At 44.8% G+C, this 18619-nt stretch overlaps 2 protein-coding genes across 7 annotated transcripts in view; one reads left to right on the plus strand and one right to left on the minus strand.

Moving 5' to 3' along the window:
- Positions 1-18619, minus strand: part of CHRAC1 (chromatin accessibility complex subunit 1) — an 873427-nt gene that overhangs the window by 472117 nt on the left and 382691 nt on the right. The window lies entirely within an intron of this gene.
- TRAPPC9 (trafficking protein particle complex subunit 9) overlaps positions 1-18619 on the plus strand; it is a 723405-nt gene that overhangs the window by 418003 nt on the left and 286783 nt on the right. For all 4 annotated transcript variants that reach the window (XM_050800232.1, XM_050800231.1, XM_050800230.1 and 1 more), the window contains one exon: positions 16826-16968. In XM_050800232.1, the coding sequence (XP_050656189.1) occupies positions 16826-16968 (143 nt within the window). The remainder of the gene's footprint in view (positions 1-16825; positions 16969-18619) is intronic.

Consider the following 18619-nt stretch of genomic DNA (forward strand, 5'->3'; position numbering starts at 1 on the left):
GTCAAAGGTAAATGCCAGCCCCAGCATCAAATGTTTCCGTCTTTCCATGGACAGCTCTATTGAATGTTTCCACCTTTCCGTGGACATCTCTATTGAATGTTTCCACCTTTCCGTGGACATCTCTATTGAATGGTTCCACCTTTCCATGGACATCTCTTGACTGTTTCCCCCTTTTCATGGACATCTCTATTGCACTTTACTCGCGCCTCCCCATGGCTCAGGACACCTTCCAAGGAGTCCTTTAGTGATTGCATCACCACCTTCTTGAGGTCATCATAATTGGCTTCCTCTCGACAGTAGGTCATATCCCTGAATGATGTGTGTTGGGATGGCGACATAGAAAGCTTGCCAGTGTGCTCCTGTGAAGCTCAGAGATGACCTTGCCACTTGATCACTGACCTTGGCAGTGTCTGTGGATGTCGGATTATGTTGTGAGCAAGGCCACCACGTTTGCCTTTGTTAGAGGGGCAGTCTCCTGGGAAGTAGTGTTGGTGTGCACTGTGGTCGTGAGTACCTCCACTAGGCCATGATTGTTGTGGATAGTCTTGGCTGGGGGGCTTGGGTGGTGAGTAGTTGGTGGTGGGCTGGGCAGTGCTGACAGTCTCGAGGGAGTTTTCATGTTTCTCATTACATACATGTGTCTATCAGCAGTGGACGAAGGAAGAGATAGTGACTCCTTTGGTTCCCTTCAGGTGAGTCTCAAATTTCTTAAGGCAGCTATAGACTCCTCCACATAGTCAGTATTAGAATTGCTCCATTTGATCTTGGTGGGGTCTCGCCCCTGGGAGATGGATATGGGTTTTCCCTTGATCACAAGCCTCCCGTATGCAGCCCTGGCCGTCCCTTTAGAGTTGTGGAGTCATACTAGAACACGCACACCGTGTAATTGTTCAGCAAAGAGATCGATGAAAAGGGCAATGGAAAGATCATGGCTGGCCACTGACAAGTTGTCCAGGGTTGAAAGTAGCCCTGGTGATCAGGTGCCTCACACAGCCCAACCCACATGCTCTGACCGTCACCATCAGTTCTTAGGGATATCGCTAGCACCGTAGCAGGAAGGCAGCTACCTAGTGAAGAGAGTAGGCTGGAGAGCGTCCAGCTGCGCCTTCCACAGACGCTCATACATCAAGTTTTTTATCAAAACATTGAAGTGAAAATCGAAGAAGAAGTAGTCAAGTGTACTCCATGGCTTAATGACTAGAACACAGGCTTTGAATTTAAATACAGCTGGCATTTAAACTATTTATTTGTTGTGCACATTAAATCATTCAGTGTTTAAGTTTTCTTACCTATAAAAAGTGGGTAATAATTATATATTATGTTTTTTAAAATCACACAATCCAGGGAAGCACTGAGTATACTGGAAAATCCTCCCACTGTTTATCTGATATATTTACAGCTCCCAAACGTAAACCTGGCTCCTTACTCCAACCTCATTAATAAGAAAGTGCCCTCTGTGAATCAAGCCTTTCTTATTCTTGTAGCTCTCTTGGGTGAGGCCATAATTGCATCTCTACCATTTGAGTAAATGAACTTCATGTTTATAGTCCTGGTTAATAGGGCACGTGGCCCCATGCCTATCAGAGAGGCTGTGGACAGTAAAAGTGGATTTGATGGTGCTTCCAGACTCTGAGGCTAGAATGTTATTGGCACCTTAATGAAGGTACGGAAGCGTAGTGCTAATGATATCAAAGACGGACTGGCTACCACAGATTTAACACCGGATGGGATCTTATAGATCATTCCACATTGACCTGAGGATTTGACAATGCAGGATGGGCCCCTTCTCACTCCGTTCCTTCTCCGGCTCTGTACTGAGCTCCCCGTGAGTTACAGGTACCAGCGTGTGAGGATGAAATGCTGGGTGCTGTGTCTCGAGGGACACACAGTCTAGCAGGGACACAGAGCCATCTGAAGCTGTGACTTGCGTCCTGTGGAGGCTCCCAGGAGGGCCTCTCATCAAGCCCTGCTAATGGGAACCATCTAAGCACGTGGATTAGACAGACTCAGCAGATATTGGCACATCTGGCTTCCTACCAAGACCTCTGTGCTCAGCTGCCTCCCTCCCTTTGTGGTGTTTTTGCTTTGACCTTACCCTGGCCGCCGTCATGCCTGACACTGGGTGTTGTTGCATCAGGAGAGGCCGCCTCCCTCTGGATCAGTTGCTGTGTGCTCTGCTTCTGTCTCACCACTTGATTGCCATCTAGACAGCGGTGTGGGTGGAGCCAGGGCCACCTGTCCATCCACACACACCTTGTGTCAACGCATTGTTTGCTGAAGGTGTTTTCCAGATGTGCTGTTGCTGACCTGTGATGCACAGGACATAGCTTATTTGTTCCCCACAATACTGTCATCTCCACTCTCTAGAGTGAGGGGCCTGGTCCTACTCATCGTCCTGACTTGAAGGCCAGCTTGGGATGCGGCCTCAGGGGTGTCAGGCCACGTTCCAGGTGCTGGAGGCCCGTGTGGCCCTGCCCATGGAGCATGAGTGAGCAGAGGAGAACAAGAGAATGCCGGAACCAACACCTGTGGAATCCTTGCCCTTGGCCAGGCACTGTGGCGAATCTCCTTCTCATTCAATTCTCACAGCAGTCCTGTGCTGTCCTTTTTATTCTCCACTTCTCACATGATGAAAATACACTTTGGTGGGATGGAGACATGGAGGAGATGTCTGGTGACACAGAGGCCAGAGAGAGTGTGTCTAAGCTGAGGGCAGGGAAGGGAGTCCCAGAGGGAGTGTCTTAGTCTTCTGGAATAAGGACTAGGAATTTCCTAGTTGGAGAGAGTGGGTAAGGACATTCATTTCAGGCACACAGGTGTGAAACAATATAGCTTTCAGCAACTTTTCCACCATGCAGCACGAGGGAAGTTCGGGGGGGGGTGCATGTGTGTGTATGTGTTGGAGGTGTGTGTTGGGTGTGTGTGTGTGTCTGTGTGTGTGTTGAGTGTGTGTGGGATGTGTGTGTTGGGTGTGTGGTGTGTGTGTACATGTGTGGGGTGTGTCTGTGTGTGTATTGCGTGTGTGTGGTATGTGTGTCTGTATATGTGTGTGGCGTGCGTTTGTGTGTGTGTGTGCATGTCTGTGTGTGTGTGTATTGGGTGTGTGTGTGTTGAGTGTGGGATGTGTGTGTTGGGTGTGTGTGTCTGTGTGGTGTGTGTGTACATGTGTGGGGTGTGTCTGTGTGTGTGTGTATAGCGTGTGTGTGGTATGTGTGTCTGTATATGTGTGTGGCGTGCGTTTGTGTGTGTGTGTGTGGTATGTGTGTCTGTACATGTGTGTGGCGTGCGTGTGTGTGGCGTGCATGTGTGTGTGTGTAGGGGGGAGGGGATATGTGTTTGACCTGAGACAGGAGGAGGAGTAGAGGTCTGATGTGGAAGGACTGCGAGCGGCTGTGCTGAGGTCTGAACTATAGCTGGGTGATTGGGGCCAGTGATGGTTATCTGTAGGGACAGATGTGGAAATTTGTTCCTTTATTCTTGGCTCTACTGATGAATTCATTTGTTCCAAGTATCTTATCTTCCTTTCTCACTGTTGAATACTGATTGAGTAATAATAATATTAGCTGGTACTTACAGCACTCTTTCCAAACGCCAGGCACTGTTCTCGGTGTTTTTAAAACTAACTGGTTTTGTCTTCCTGATAACCCACACGCAAAAACTGCTGCCTGAAGAGATCAGATCGCTCCCTCAGGGGCCTGGGCAGGAAAGACGATGGCGTATGAGTGCGGGCAGCCTGCTTTCAGAGCGGGCGCTGCTGACTGTTTTATTCTTTGCTGCTTAATGTAAAATGCATTTTGTAAAAATTTGAAATACGTCACATGACAAGTGTTTATCAGCAAGAGGGCTGAAAGACTGTATGATAAAATAATGTGATGGTCACACACTGGGGCCTGTCGGGGGCTGGGGCGCATTAGGAGAAATACCTAATGTAGGTGACAGGATGGGTGCAGCAAACTACCATGGCATGTGTATACCTATGTAATAAAACTGCATGTTCTGCACATGTGCCCCAGAAATTAAACTATAATTAAAATATAAACAACGTGATAGTGATGATTTGTTTCCGTAAACACACACGCAGAAGCCTATCTTCCGAGGCACCCCAGGCATCAGGCGAGGGTCGCTCTGCTAGCTCCTGCGCGCTCTCTGGACAGATGGGCTCCCTGCTCTGAGCTCTGCAGCGTCTCCCTGTGAGCCACGTCTCTTCAGCCTGACTTCTCCCCACTCAGGATTCGTGTGTCACGCTGTCATCACTTGGATGTCCTTGGGAATCTCACACTTACTGTGTCCTAAATCAAAGTCGTGGATCTTCGCACCACACCCTGTCCTTTTGCTCCTCTCCCACTCTCCCCGACTTCAGTAACTGGTAGTGCCTTCTTCTCGTTTCTTTGGTCGAGAATCTAATCTTGAAGAGAACCGTGGCTCCCCTTTTCCCTTCCCACTCAGCATACAGTTGGTCAGCTCTGACGTCTTTATTGGCAGCACGCGTGCAGAGGCTGAGCATCAGTGTTCACTCCGTGCAGAGGCCAAGCATCAGTGTTCACTCCGTGCAGAGGCCGAGCATCAGTGTTCACTCCGTGCAGAGGCTGACCATCAGTGTTCACTCCGTGCAGAGGCCGAGCATCAGTGTTCACTCCGTGCAGAGGCTGACCATCAGTGTTCACTCCGTGCAGAGGCTGACCATCAGTGTTCACTCCGTGCAGGGGCCGAGCATCAGTGTTCACTCCGTGCCACCTCCTGAACGCGCCCCCGTCAGTCTTCACCTGGCAGTGACTTATCTGCTAGCTTGGCACCTCCTCTGTAGCCTTGTCCCCTGTCTGTCTGCCACATTACAGCCAGAGTGTTCTTTTTTTTTTTTTTTTTTTTTTAAAAGAAGTCGTTGAGGTCATGCCTTTAGCTAAAAAGTCTTTGAAGGCTTCCCAGCTCCTTCGGAGCACAGGCGTGGGTCCTTTCTGAGCCTGGTGTGCCTGTGTGGTCTGGCTCCAGCTGCCTCTGCTCTCTCCGCAGCCCCACCACGTGGCCCCTCGTAGCCAGTGTTTGTCCAGTGATGGGTGCGCTGGGCATTCAGTTCTGCTGTATAGCCCAGTCATGTGGAAAGGGCCACTGGAGATTAATTGGTCCAAGTCCATATTTCACAGACGGGAAAGTTGATGCCAAGAAAGGAAAAGTGACTTTCTCGAGTCTACACCTAGGCTTGAAGGGGAGCCGTGACCAGACTCCAGGATTCTCCTGCAGGGGTTCTCAGTTTACCGCCTTGCCTGGTGTTGGCGGTGGGCTCACGTGGAGCAAGGCATTGAAAGACACTTCTTCAGGCCAATTCCTGGTGAAGTCACAATGCCCCTTCCTGTATCAGTGGCCTTCAATGTGGTTAGCGCCTGGCAATTGTGGCTTTTGGGCTCAGACGCACCTGAGCTCTGTGGTTTACTAGCTACGGGAGCTGGAGCAGTGTACCTTACCTTGCCGAGCGACAGTTGCTCTTCAAGGCCTTCCTGTCGGATAGGATGGGGAAGTCCCGAGAGAGACCCAATGTGTGCAGCTCCCAGCATTCTGTCTGGCAGGAGCCGGCCATCCAACACACACTGGTTGTTAGGGTTGCTTCTTGCTGACCTGCTAGCAGTTTCTAGCCCTCTGCAGTTACTTAGTTTGGCATCCTTGCTGTGGGTCCCCATCAACTTCCCCATGCGTAACACCTTAGTGTCTCCTCTCGAGTTGATTTCAGTCATACAGCTTTGGAAGGATATAGCATTCCTTTCTCTAAGCCAGAAGTCTGTTGAAGTGCCTGGCTCTCAAGTACATTTCTAGAATATTGAAGATCAGCAGTATTTAAAAGTCCACATCTTATGGCCAGAGAGTGTTTCTCATAACTAAATGAGTACAAATGGAAAATGTCCTAATTGCTTATGGCTTGTAACAGTGAATTAATATAAGGACAATTCTGCTGATTCCTAACAAATCTCTGCTGTCTACTTTTATGCTGATTGTATTTCAGTTTTACTAAATTTATTAAAATCATCCCTTCCACAGTTTACCCTCCTCCAGCTGTGTATACAGGAGGAGAAAAACTGTAAGCATCTTGAATGCACCATTTAGCACCAAGTCCAGGGCAGCCTCATGGTGTGGCCTCTGTGAAACTGGTCTTCCTTTGGGAAGCCAGGCCTACTTCTTCAGGGCAGTGCCAGCTTTCTGCTCACAGTCTCATTCTTTGTCTCCTTAGCTTTTCTCTGAAAGACAGCATAGGGCTGCTGGAAGAGCAGGACCTTCGGACTCAGGCCTGGCTTTGAGCTTTGTGGCAAGGCTATTTCTTGCCCTAAGCTTTCAATAGTAGTGAGCTTTTTAGGTAGTAACACCTGTGTAGCATTGTGGTAGGACTTAAAGTTCCTGAAGTGCTGCTCACAGTGCCTGGAGCACAGTATGAGCCTACTGAGTGTCAGCTTTCTCCTTTCTCTGAGATTCGTTGTGAAGATGCTGTCGTTCGGTTAAACGGAATGCATGTGGGGCACCTGCTCTTCCAGACACCTAGGTGTGGAACATGGTCCCTGCCCACAGGGAGCTTTTATTCTGTTGAAGGATCCAAGCACTTGTGCTGCAGTGTGGTAAGTCAGAGGCAGGCAAAGTGCTCTCTGCTGTTTATTGAGGAGGTGCAGCCAGCCTGGGCTTTGCAGGATCACAGAGACTCCCTAGGTGATGTGAGTTGTCCACAGAAACCTAATAACCAAGGAAGAATTTGTCAGTGGGAAGAGGGTAGAGTGGAGAGGTGGGGGAAATCTTTGTAAAGCCAGGTTATGGAGTCTGGAAAAAACATGTTTATTAATAAGACTATCCATCCATCCATTTAATGGACATTGATACATAGTTAATACATAAATCATCTTCAAATGTAATTCTACTTAGCAAGCATTTATTAAATAGTTGCTTTGTGGCAAGTCCTGTGTTGGGTACAAACACACACTTGAGAAAATTAACAAAGCCAAAAATTAATTATTTCAAAATATTAATAAAGTTGATAATTCCCTAGCAGGTGTGTCAACAAAAGAGAGAAACACTATTAACATCTGGAATGAAAGAGGGACATACTATGGATCTTACAGACATGAAAAGGTTAATAAGAGAACATAATGGGCCAGGCGCAGTGGCTCGGGCCTGTAATCCCAGCACTTTGGGAGGCCAAAGCAGGTGGATCACGTGAGGTCAGGAGTTCAAGACCAGCCTGACCAAAGTGGTGAAACCACGTCTCTACTAAAAATGCAAAAATTAACAGGATATGGTGGCACACCCCTGTAATCCCAGCTACTCAGGAGGCTGAGGCAGGAGAATCGGTTGAACCAAGGAGGTGGAGGTTGCAGTAAGCTCAGATTGCGTCCCTGCACTCCAGTCTGGGTGACAGAGCGAGACTCTGTCTCAAAAGAAAAAGAACATTATGAAGAGTTGTGTTTCAGTACGTTTGACAACTTGGATGGAATGGACAAATTTTGTGTTCTAACTTTTTTGAGATTTCCCTGGATGAAAATTTATCTTAAATGAAAATTTTTTCCTTTGCTGTTTAGTGCTTTTTGTGTCTTCTGTGAGATCTCTTTTCCTATCCCAAGACTGCAAAGATATTCCATGTCTTCTTCTAGACATTCTAGGTGTTATATGTTTAGATGTATGACCCACCTCAAAATAATGTGTGGTCAATGCCGAGATTTATTTGTTTCTACACATTTGTCCAGTTGCTCCACCATTGTTTGTAGAAAAGGTAAATTTTATCATTGAATTGCCTTAGCTTTTGGTAAAAAATAAATTACCTGTGTCAGTGTGGGTTTATTTTTGGAATCTTTATTCTCATCTATTGATTTACTAGTCCTGGCCAGTGCAATAGTCCAAGAAAGAAAATTTAAAAGGCATAGATTTTGGAAATGAAGAAGCAAAACTGTCTTTATCTGCCGACATGATTTTGTACAAGGGGTAATCTCCTTAGTGTAGAAAACCTCCCAGGAATCTGGACGAAAAAGACAGGTCAACTAAAAAAACAGGGAAATGATATGAATGTGTAATTCATGAAAAAGGCATGAAAATGCACCAAGTTTATGGAAAGGTGTTCAACTTTTCTAATAATGAGAGAAATGTAAAATGAAACTACATTGAGATTCTTCATCTGTCAGACTGTCAAAAAGTCAAAAGTTGAACAATAGACCTTATTTTCAAGGCTTTGAGAAAAGAAGTGCTCCCTCAAGCGTAGCTGTTAACATGTGAAATGGGTAGTATCCATTAAAATGACAAGATTTGCTTTTTGACCCAGAAATCTCCCTTGAAAAATATATCTTTCAGAAATATCTTCATATATAGAAAGTGACTTATGTTTATGGTTATTTATTATAACATTATTCATAACAAAATATTGAAAACAACCAAAAATCCAATATATAGGGGACTGTTTAAATAGGCTATAGCATATCTGTTCCATGGAATGGCACACATGTCTACAAATAACCTGCAAAGAATATTCTATAAAGGATGCTCTGTCTGTACTAACTAAACATTTTCAGGATCTATTAAGTGAAAGTTAACAAACCATAAGGCATACAAAGGTGGACAGCATGTGTAATTTATTTATTGCAAGGTGATGCTAGGTGGAGGAGGATGGTGGGGAGGAAAAAGGTTTTACATTTGTATTTTCTTGTATCTGTATAAATAAATCTATGTAAATACATGTGGACACATTAAAGAAAACTAATAAAAGTGGTTGTAGGGGATGGGAGAGGACAGTGGTCTGGACGTGGTGACAGAGGTGGGAGCAAACCATCTCAGCACCGACCATTTTATATCACTTACATTTTAAACGATCGACTACACTTCTTATTGACAAAGTATGTAACTCCAGGTGTGATGGGTGCTCTAGCAGTGTAGAAGCAGAGTGTCCATGTGGTATATGTTAGAGAGTGGCAGAGTTTCTTTGGAGATGCCGGAAAGGCTTCTCAGAGAAGGTGAAATTTGGCTGGAGTGTAAGTGCAGGTAGGATGTAGTAGCCCTCTGCGCTGCTGTGGTCTATGGCGTTGGGCTCATCACCCGGGCAGTTAGGTTGGGGGTCCCAGGTTCTGTCTGGCCTCGACTCTCTGACTCAGTGCTCTCCTTAGTACCCTAAACCAGACTTTCAACTTGGTCTTCTAGCAGTCCCTAGACATACCCCCTCCTCTGGACCTTGTGTCCTAACTCTTCTCAGTCACCATGGGACTCCTGGGCCTCTTGGCTGGAAACTGTTTTGATGGCTGCTGTTGTTCAAACCCACGCCTGCACTGCTGTGGATGGATCACTTAATTTGTAGTTACTTGGCATCTTTAAGGCATCATTAACACTGAAGAAAGACTTTGGCTGAAAGTGCTAATTAACTGGAAAGTAATGGTATGGCTTTCATTTGTGAGTTTCATTGACCTTAAGTAAACCGTTGTGCTGGCCTCTTGAGGAATGAGCCCCAGCCTTTGGTCTTCAATGTTTGACTTATTAAGTGGATCACATCACAGCTATTAATTTTATGTCATATTATAGAAACAGAGCAGAAGGAAATCTGTGGTGATAGGTTCAACTGAGGTCTTTAAATCTTAGAGATCTACTTCATATACATTTAAATTGGCTGACATACATATGAGGGTGATTGTTTTTCTCTGACAATAGTCTTAGTTATATTGGAAGTTGTGGAACATTAGGAAAATAAGAATAACTGTTCATATAAGAGCTGGTCAAAACCTCAGGCAACATCTGGCATGACCCTCAGGTTTTAAGGGGAAACTGAGTACTAGAAAAGTGATGTGACTTCTCCCAGGTCATGTGAAGCTTTAATTATAGTGAATAATAACCTCACTGCTGTTTCTTCTGATGCAGAACCCGGGACTCTTAAGTCTCCATCTGAAGCCTCTTCGAGGGCCTCACATTCGCCCTTAGACATGGCCAGTCCCACATCAACGTGGCCCACACTGTGACTTGGAGTCTTTAATAATGTTTACAAGTGATTGTATGCCTATTAATGGTCAGGATCAATTTCAAAAATCAACTTTACTGAGTGTAATTTGCATTCTATAAAATGCAGCCTCATTAACCATACAGTTTGATGAATTGTGACAAATATATACCGCATGTAACCACCACCACCACCGCCACCATCACCACCACCACCACCATCAAGATATAGAATATTTTTATTGCCCTCCATGGTTTCTCTGACCCCTTTGCAGCTAACCATCTCCTGCCCCTAACTCCAGGCAACTACTGATCTCCTTCTTGCTACCAAAGGCTGAGCTTTTCTAGTATCTCATATACATACAAGCAGTGGTATGCACTCTTGTGCGTCTGGCTTCTTTCTTTCAGAATAAGGTGTTTTGGGTTCTTCCATGTTGTGTATGTGTGAGTAATATGCTCCATTCTTTTGCAGAGTAGTATTTCATTTTATGAATTTACTACAATTTGTTTGGTCACCTACCTCATGTTGGACATGGAGGTTATTTCCAGTTTGGTATTATTATGAATAAAGCCTCCATGGACATTTACATACATGTTTTGTGTAGATACGTGTTTTTATTTTTCTTGGTAGGAGTTGCTTTGCTGAGTAATATGTTAATTATAGGTTTAAGCTTAGGAGGATTTACCTAGCTATTTTTTCAAGAGGATTTTACTATTTTATAGTACCACCAGCAATTTCGGAGAGTTCCAGTAGATTTCTTGGTATGTTTTTGGCACATGATTATGTTGTCTGCAAACAAAGACAGTTTTACCTCTTCCTTTCCAACATGTATGCCCTTTGTTTCTTGACTTATTGAACTTGCTAGGATCTCAAATACAATGCTTATAAAAATTATTACAGCTACATCTTTGCCTTAATCTGGATTTTAGGTGCAAAACATTCCATTGCTTATCATTAAGTAGGTTTTGACTGTAGGTTTTTCATGGGTGTATTTCATAGAATGAGGATGTTCCTTTCTGTGCCTAGTTTGCTGAGAACTTTTAAAAAACTATAAATGGGTTTTGAATTTTGTCAGCTATTGTTTCTGAAGCTGTTGATCATTCGGCTTTTCTTTTTGTTGCCTGCCAATAGCCTATTAGTATGGTAAATGACATTGATTTTTGAAGATTAAACCAACCTTGCGCTATTGATGGCCATGATGTATTACCAATTTTACATTTTACTGAACTTGATTCATTAGTACTCTAAAAATAATTTTTACATTTAAATTCATGAGGGATATAGGCCTCATGAATAGTTTTCTTGGAAGTTTTCTATCTGATTTTGATATTTGAGTAATATTGGTCTCATAAAAAGATTGGGAAAGTTTTCTCCTTTTTTCTAATGGCTAAAAATGTTTATTATATAAAATTGATATTCTTTCTAATTTAAATGTTTGTTTGAATTCAGCTGAGAGACCATCTGAGCTTGGAGTTTCTTTTGGGAGTATATTCCTGTTTGCTCGTTTGTTTGTTTTTGGAAACAGAGTCTTGCTGACACCCAGGCTGGAGTAAAGTGGTGTGATCTTGGCTCACTGCAACCTCCGCTTCCCGGGTTCAAATGATTCTCATTCCTTAGCCTCCTGAGTAGCTGTGATTACAGGCCTGCTCCACTAAGCCCAGCTGATTTGTGTACTTTTAGTAGAGTTGGGCTTTTGCCACATTGGCCAGGCTATCTCAGTCTCTTGGGCTCAAGTGATCTGCCTCCGCTCAGACTCCCCAACTGCTGGGATTTCAGGCATGAGCCACAATGCCTGGCCATCTTTTGGAAGTATATTCTTGATTATGAATCCAATGTCTTCAATTGGCATGAGGCTCTTCAGATTTTCTGTTTTTCCTTGATTCCTTTTGGTAATGTGTGACCATTTTATGTAAGTTGTTGCATCTATTGGCACAAAATTGTTGACACTCTTCCCTGATTGTCTTTTTAATGTCTGTAGGATTTGTACCGATAATCATTTTCATTCCTGATGTTGGTGATTTGTTTTTCTCTTCTCTTTTTCCTTGATCAACTCAACTTAGAGGATTGTCACATTTATTGATACTTTCAAGAAGTAGGTTTAAGGATAGTTGGGTTTTTTTCTGTTATTTATCCATTTTCAATTTGATAATTGTCCAATCCTGTCTTTCTTACTGGTTTGTTGTTCCTTCCTCTACAACTCCTACCCACCTGGCACATGTAGTCCTTTTTCCTCCTGTATTCTCATATATCGTAATACACTTATCCATGACACAGCATGTCACAGTTTACTCAGAGGCCTCAAGGCTTGTTTCTTTTACTAGAGTCAGGTGCGCCAAGGGTGGCACTGTGCCTTCTTCCTCTCAGGTGCCATAGTCCCTGCGACATAGTAGACAGGGTTAGTGAGCGAATTATTACATGGGTGAATGAATGCTATTCTAAACAGTTTGCCTGAATGGCAAGAGAGTGGGCTGTGCAGGTACATTGCTCTGCATTCAGTTCCTGCCTGTGCTGCTTCCTGGGTGCTCTGAGCCTCATTGATGAAAACAGCGCTTCCCTTCTGGGGCTCTCATGACCGTTGCAGTTGGGGGCGTAGATCACTCAGTGCCGCACTTGGCGTGGAGTAGGTGCCTTTAATACAAGGTACCCACTGACTGGCCTTTCATGTTAGCTGGAATACTAAGTTATGTGCCTAGAAAATAAACATTTTGGTTGTAGTCCCTTGTTTATGAATGATTTCTGTAATAGTCTTCTGTCAAAGCAAGGATTGAAAAATACTCTCAGACAGGAACGTCTTACGAAGTCTCTTGGATTGAGGAAAAGGGCTTGGACATCCTGTGTCTTTCTACTTCCCAGCTCCCCTTATGCTCTGATTATTCTGATTATTAATAAGACCCCCCCCACACACACACGACCTTATATATAATATTCTAATTTTAAAAGACTGAGGAGGCTTTTTTTAAAATTTCTGGTTTTCGTTTTTATCTCAAAGAAGTAAGGCAGTGACACTGAACTTCAGAAAACCTTTTGATGTGGTTAGGCTCTGTGTCCCCACCCAAATCTTATCTTGAATTGTAATCCCCATAATCCCCACATGTCGAGGGAGGGACTGGTGGGAGGTGATTGGATTATGGGGGCGGTATCCCCCGTGCTATTCTCATGATAGTGAGTTCTCATGAGATCTGATGGTTTTATAAGTGTTTGACTGTTCCTCCTTCACACACTCGCTCACTTTCTCCTGCTGCCATGTAAGACATGCTTCTTCCCCTTCTGCCATGACTCTACGTTTCCTGAGGCCTCCCCCGCTGTGCGGAACTGTGAGTCAGTTAAACATCTTTTCTTTATAAATTACCCAGTCTCGGGCAGTTCTTTACAGCAGTGTGAGAATGGACTAATACACCTTTTCTGTGCTTGATTTTGTTAAATTAGATACTGCTCCTCATAATTCTATCTTTTTTGTGGTTTTCTACAGAGTAAAGAAACAGTAAATTCCCAGAAAGTAGAAACACAGACTATTTCTTCTTGGTGATGTGCTACTTTGAGTTGTCTATGTGTACTTTTTGTTCATTCCCCAGGTGATTTCTTTTACATCACTCTCTGTAGGTGACTTTTAAGTTTACCTTAAAAAAAAAACCAAAAAGCCAGTGTGACATTTGTTGTTACTTCACAGATTTTGGCTTTTCACAGCCATTACTGGGAGTTTGTTGATTTCCATGACCACTGTGCCTGCAGTTTGAGGAAGATGCTGCATAGATGTTAGGCAGTTGGTTAGTTGGTTGGCTTCATTTATTTATTATTTAATTTATTCATACATTGACTCACTCAGCATTTACTGAGCTTTCTGAGATCAGGGACTACATCCTCTTCATCTTGTACTGAGCACAGAGCCCTGCACTTAGAAGATACCCAGGAAGTGTTAGAAAAGATGAATGAAAAAATAGATCAAACAGGTGAAAGTCAGTTGGACTCTGAAAGTTTTGACAGAAAGACTTACTGAGTATGTGTGTGTGTCGAGACTCACCTTCTGCTGATGACAAGGGCAATTTAAGAGGTCTAAGACACGTTCCCAAGAAATCAGCAACGCTTTGGAGATGACAGGGTGGTGCTTGGGAGTAAGGGGAATGAAAAAAGGATTTGGGATTTTGGTGAGGCCAAAATATGATACTTGAATATTTTTAAAAATCTGTATTTTACTGAGCCATTTGTAAGTAAGGGGAAGGGGTGGCTTTATTTGGGCTGTCGAGGAGGAATATTTACATAGGTGGGGAGAATCAGTGAAGGTATTTCTCTGGCAGTACAGATATTGAAGGGAACCTGTCAATATGTAGTCATGAAAGACACCTTGAGGAGTGGTGAGAGGGGATTTGGAATAGTGAGCTTTTAAAATGAGACTTGAAGGACTCAAATAGAAATTTCTCCAAAGAAGATACATAAATGGACCATGAGCACGTAAAAAGATGCTCAACATTACTAGTCACCAGAGAAATGCAAATCAAAACCACAGTGAGATATCCCTTCATGCCCCTTAGGATGGCCGTTATCACAAAAACAGAAAATAGCAAATGTGTGGTAAGGATGTGGGAAAATAGGAGCCCTGTGCACTACTGGCGGGAATGTAAAATGGTGCAGCCACTGTGCAAAACAATATGGTGGCTCCTCAAAAAGGTACATACAGAATACCCACACGATTCAGAAATTCCACTTCTGGGCATATACCCCAAAGAACTGAAAGCAGGGTCACGGCATTGTCCAACCAGAGCAGCTCTGTTCACAAGAGCCAAGGGGTAGGGGCAACCCAGGTGCCCACTGACAGATGAATGGATGAGTAAGATGCAGTGCATACATGTAACGGAATATTACTCAGTCTTTAAAAAGAGGAAATTCTGACCCATGATTCAACACGGATGAATCTCAAGGATATGATGCTGAGTGAAATCCGCCACTCACAAACGGACAAGTACTGTAGGATTCCACTCATGCAAGGTGCCTAGAGTGTCAAATTCAAGAAGACAAAAAGTAGCATGGTGGGTGCCAGGGCCTAGGGGAAGGGAGACCATATTTAATGGGTTCAGAGGGTCAGTTTGGGAAGATTCAAAAGTTCTGGGGATGGAAATGGATGATGGAGATGGTTGATAAACAGAATGAATGTGTTTAACACCACTGAACTGTGTACTTAGAATTGTTAAAATGGTAACTTTCATGTTATGCATTCTTTGCCACTTTACAAGAATATAAAACAAAACCTAGAAGAAGCGGGACTGAAACTAGTTTCTCCGATTCTAAGCCATGTTGCCTCAGGGTGTCAGATGGGTACGTTGCGGGGGAGAAAGGAATTTATTTAATGAGCGACTTCTTGTTCTGTCACTGTGTTTCCTCATCACATCTGCACTCTAGTGAGATACGTATTAATGATTGTCCCTATTTAACAGTTGAGAAGCTTTGATTTTTTTTGGGGGGGGGGTTTGCTTATGCTTTTGGTGTCATATCTGTGAAACCTTTGCCTAATCTAAGGTCATGAAGATTTGTTCCTATGTTTTCCTCTGGGTTTTATCTGCAAATCTTTGATGTAAAGGTCCACATAGTAAGTATTTTAAGCTTTGCCAGTCGCATATGGTCGCTGTTGCATATTCTTCTCTGGTTTTGTTTTGTTTTGTTTTACAAGCTTTAAAAAAATGTAAAAACTGTTCTTAGCTCTCAGGCCACACAAAAACAGGCGGTGGCCAGATGTGGCCCATGGGCCGGATCTGCTGTCTGCTGCTTCAGGACGGTCCTGGGGAAGGCGGGGTCCTTCAGTCCAGAGGCAAACCTGGTTGAACTTCTTGTTTCTATGGTTACTTTGGGTGCCCCCCAGGCTCCACAGTCCCCTGATGTTACCCTGTACTCGGGGATGCAGAGAAGCTGTAATGTTCCCCTTCCATCCCCAGCCATCCTGTGTGCAGCGCCACCCCCACTGGGGGGGGTCTCCGCATACCTCTGTTCCTTGCCTCTCACTGGGTGCCACTGGGCCCCAGCAGGAGCACATGGGCAGTCCCCGCTGTGCAGCACCCTGCCCCTCCTGGAATGCCTCAGTTGCCCTGTGAAGTCATCTCTTGGATGGATTCCAGGAAGCATCCTGAATGTGGAGTTTGTCAGCTTTTACTCACTGTCAGCCCAAGTGACCCTACCTTCTGGATAGAAGCACCCCCACCCCGCCTGTCACCTCATTTTATGTTGAAATGATGCTCACACAACATTTTATGTTGAAATGATGCTCTCTCCAAAATGCCGTGTTAGGCCAGGCACGGTGGCTCACGCCTGTAATCCGAGCACTTTGGGAGGCTGAGGCGGGTGGATCACCTGAGGTCAGGAGTTTGAGACCAGCCTGGCAAACATGGTGAAACCCCATCTCTACTAAAATACAAAAATTAGCCGGGCGTTGTGGCATGCGTCTGTAATCCCTCGGAGGCTGAGGCAGGAGAACTGCTTGAACCTGGGAGGCGGAGGTTACAGTAAGCCAATTTCATGCCACTGCCTCCTGCCTGGGCGACAGAGTGAGACTCCATCTCCAAAAAAATTAAATAAAATAAAATAAAGCTGTATTTAACCACAGAGTAAGTTTTGGAAGCCCTTTCCGTTTGCATGTACAGGCTGAGAATTGTGTACACTCTGGGGCATTACAGGAAAGACAGTGCCCGCCAGGGGTGTAAGATGGTGCCCACCGGGGGTGTGAGTCGGTGCCCGCCAGGGATGTAAGACAGTGCCCGCGGGGGATGTGAGTCGGCCAATGCTGATGACTTGACTAGTTGGGATTATCTTCAGACTCTTCCTAAGCAAAGCCGCTTGCCTCCTGGTGGATCAAACTAGAGAGTTACTAACATGTGTATGTGTTTTTGTTTTTTTTTTCCCAACATCTTGTAGACCCTGGAAGCTATCCTGAATTTCAAATACTCTGGAGGCCCGGGCCACACTGAAGGATATTACAGGAACCTCTCCCTGGGGCTGCATATAGAAGTCGAGCCGTCTGTATTTTTCACCCGAGTCAGTACTCTCCCAGCAACCAGGTAAATGTCTTACTGCCACACAGCAGTCTTGTTCTAGAGTCTCAGCAGCACTGCGTTTAGAATCCTGACCTCAGTGTGTTTTTGTCCTGCCTCCCATTAGATCTGTGCCATTGCCAAGTTGCTTAGCCTCTCTGGGATGTAGGCTTTTCATTAGGAAACCAGGTGTTACATGAGAACTGCCTCTCAGGTGGTCGTAAGTGAGTGGGCTTTACATATCATGCCATGCCGTAATAATAATGCTGATGATTGCAGCATTCCTGTGTGTGGTTCTCACTGTGCACACACACTTCCCGCTCAGCCTGGCATGGCTCCATTCTGGCTTGCTTCTCCTGTGAGTGGGGGCTCAGTGGATAGCACATGTCTTAGGAACTCCTGGACAAGTCCAGCATCTCTTCTGCATCACTCCCGGCATCCCCGTAGGATGGGCACTTTGTGGAGCTCCCAGCCATCTGGGCCTCAGGTCATTTCTGACTAGGAGGCCCTTCTCATACAAAGGCTTTCTCTCCTGCCTACTTTCCAGACCTCGTCTTCCTTCAGGGAGAAAGAAATTGGACAGTTTGTACACTTGAAACCCAGAGGTGGCAAGAGATACTCAGGGTATTCTTTTCTGAGTTAGGAGAATGACAGTTTCTCACCAAAACTTTTCCTTCTGGCAAAGTTGGAGTAGCGGAATCTGGAAGCTGGAGGTGGAACTGAGTCTCCCATTCCTGCCACAGTGCCAGCATCCTTTGGGAAGCAGGTGCTCTTCACCTCTGAGCTCGTCCCGGTGTTCCTGTCCAGCTAGGTCTTGCTTATCTGAGTAGCGTGGGCTGGATGGGTATTATTTAAATGCTTACCTGTCTGTCCTCGAATGGGGAGGCAGAGGGATCCCATGCAGCCCCTCCTCCTCCAGGGCCCTGTGTGCCGCAGCGTTAAGATAGCATGTTGTTGTCCATGTTAATGTTGGCATAAAATCCCTTGAAAATGATACAGCTCTAAATAATAAGTGTGATTTTAGTTTATAGGAAAGACTGTTTTTCTTCCCAACCATTGGAGAATGCCTTCAGCAAGAATTAATGGTTTAGCTGGGCCTTTTAGCGTCTTATTTCATCATCTGTCACTTTTTCAGTCCTCAGAGTAAGAGCCTTCCCTGCCAAGACTCACCTCTGTTTTGAATTTCTATAAAGCATTAAAGCTCTTGGCCCTGGGGAAGGCTCCGCCAGGACGGCTGTGGATGTTAGAGTATTTCAGGCCCTTTCTGAGCATTCCATTTGCTCCATCATGAACCTGGTGTGTGTTTCTTTCTCATCCCCTCATCTCCTGCTGCCGTTACCCATATAAATAATTCTTGGAAGTGGCACAGGTTGTCACCGAGTTCGTCTTTTCTTTTCCCCCTATTGATATCTGGCTTTCACGTCATGACCCCTGCAGTTCTAAATGACAGTTGAAGATGAGAAAAATGCTGCCGTGTGGTTTGCTGCACACACAGGTTTGGAAGCGTGGGTGGACAGATGAAACGCTATGTGGATCCTGCCCCCCAGCCTGTGGCCCTTGCTCCCTTTTCTTTTGGTCTCTGTGGTTCTTTTCCCTGCTTTTGGAATTGAGATTCGATGTCTTCTAATTCTCCTTTTCCGTTATTCCCAAGTCTAAGTGGTCCCTACGCCCTGTGGAT

The sequence above is a fragment of the Macaca thibetana genome, chromosome 8 (assembly GCF_024542745.1).
Source record: "Macaca thibetana thibetana isolate TM-01 chromosome 8, ASM2454274v1, whole genome shotgun sequence".
Classification (NCBI taxonomy): Eukaryota; Metazoa; Chordata; class Mammalia; order Primates; family Cercopithecidae; genus Macaca; species Macaca thibetana.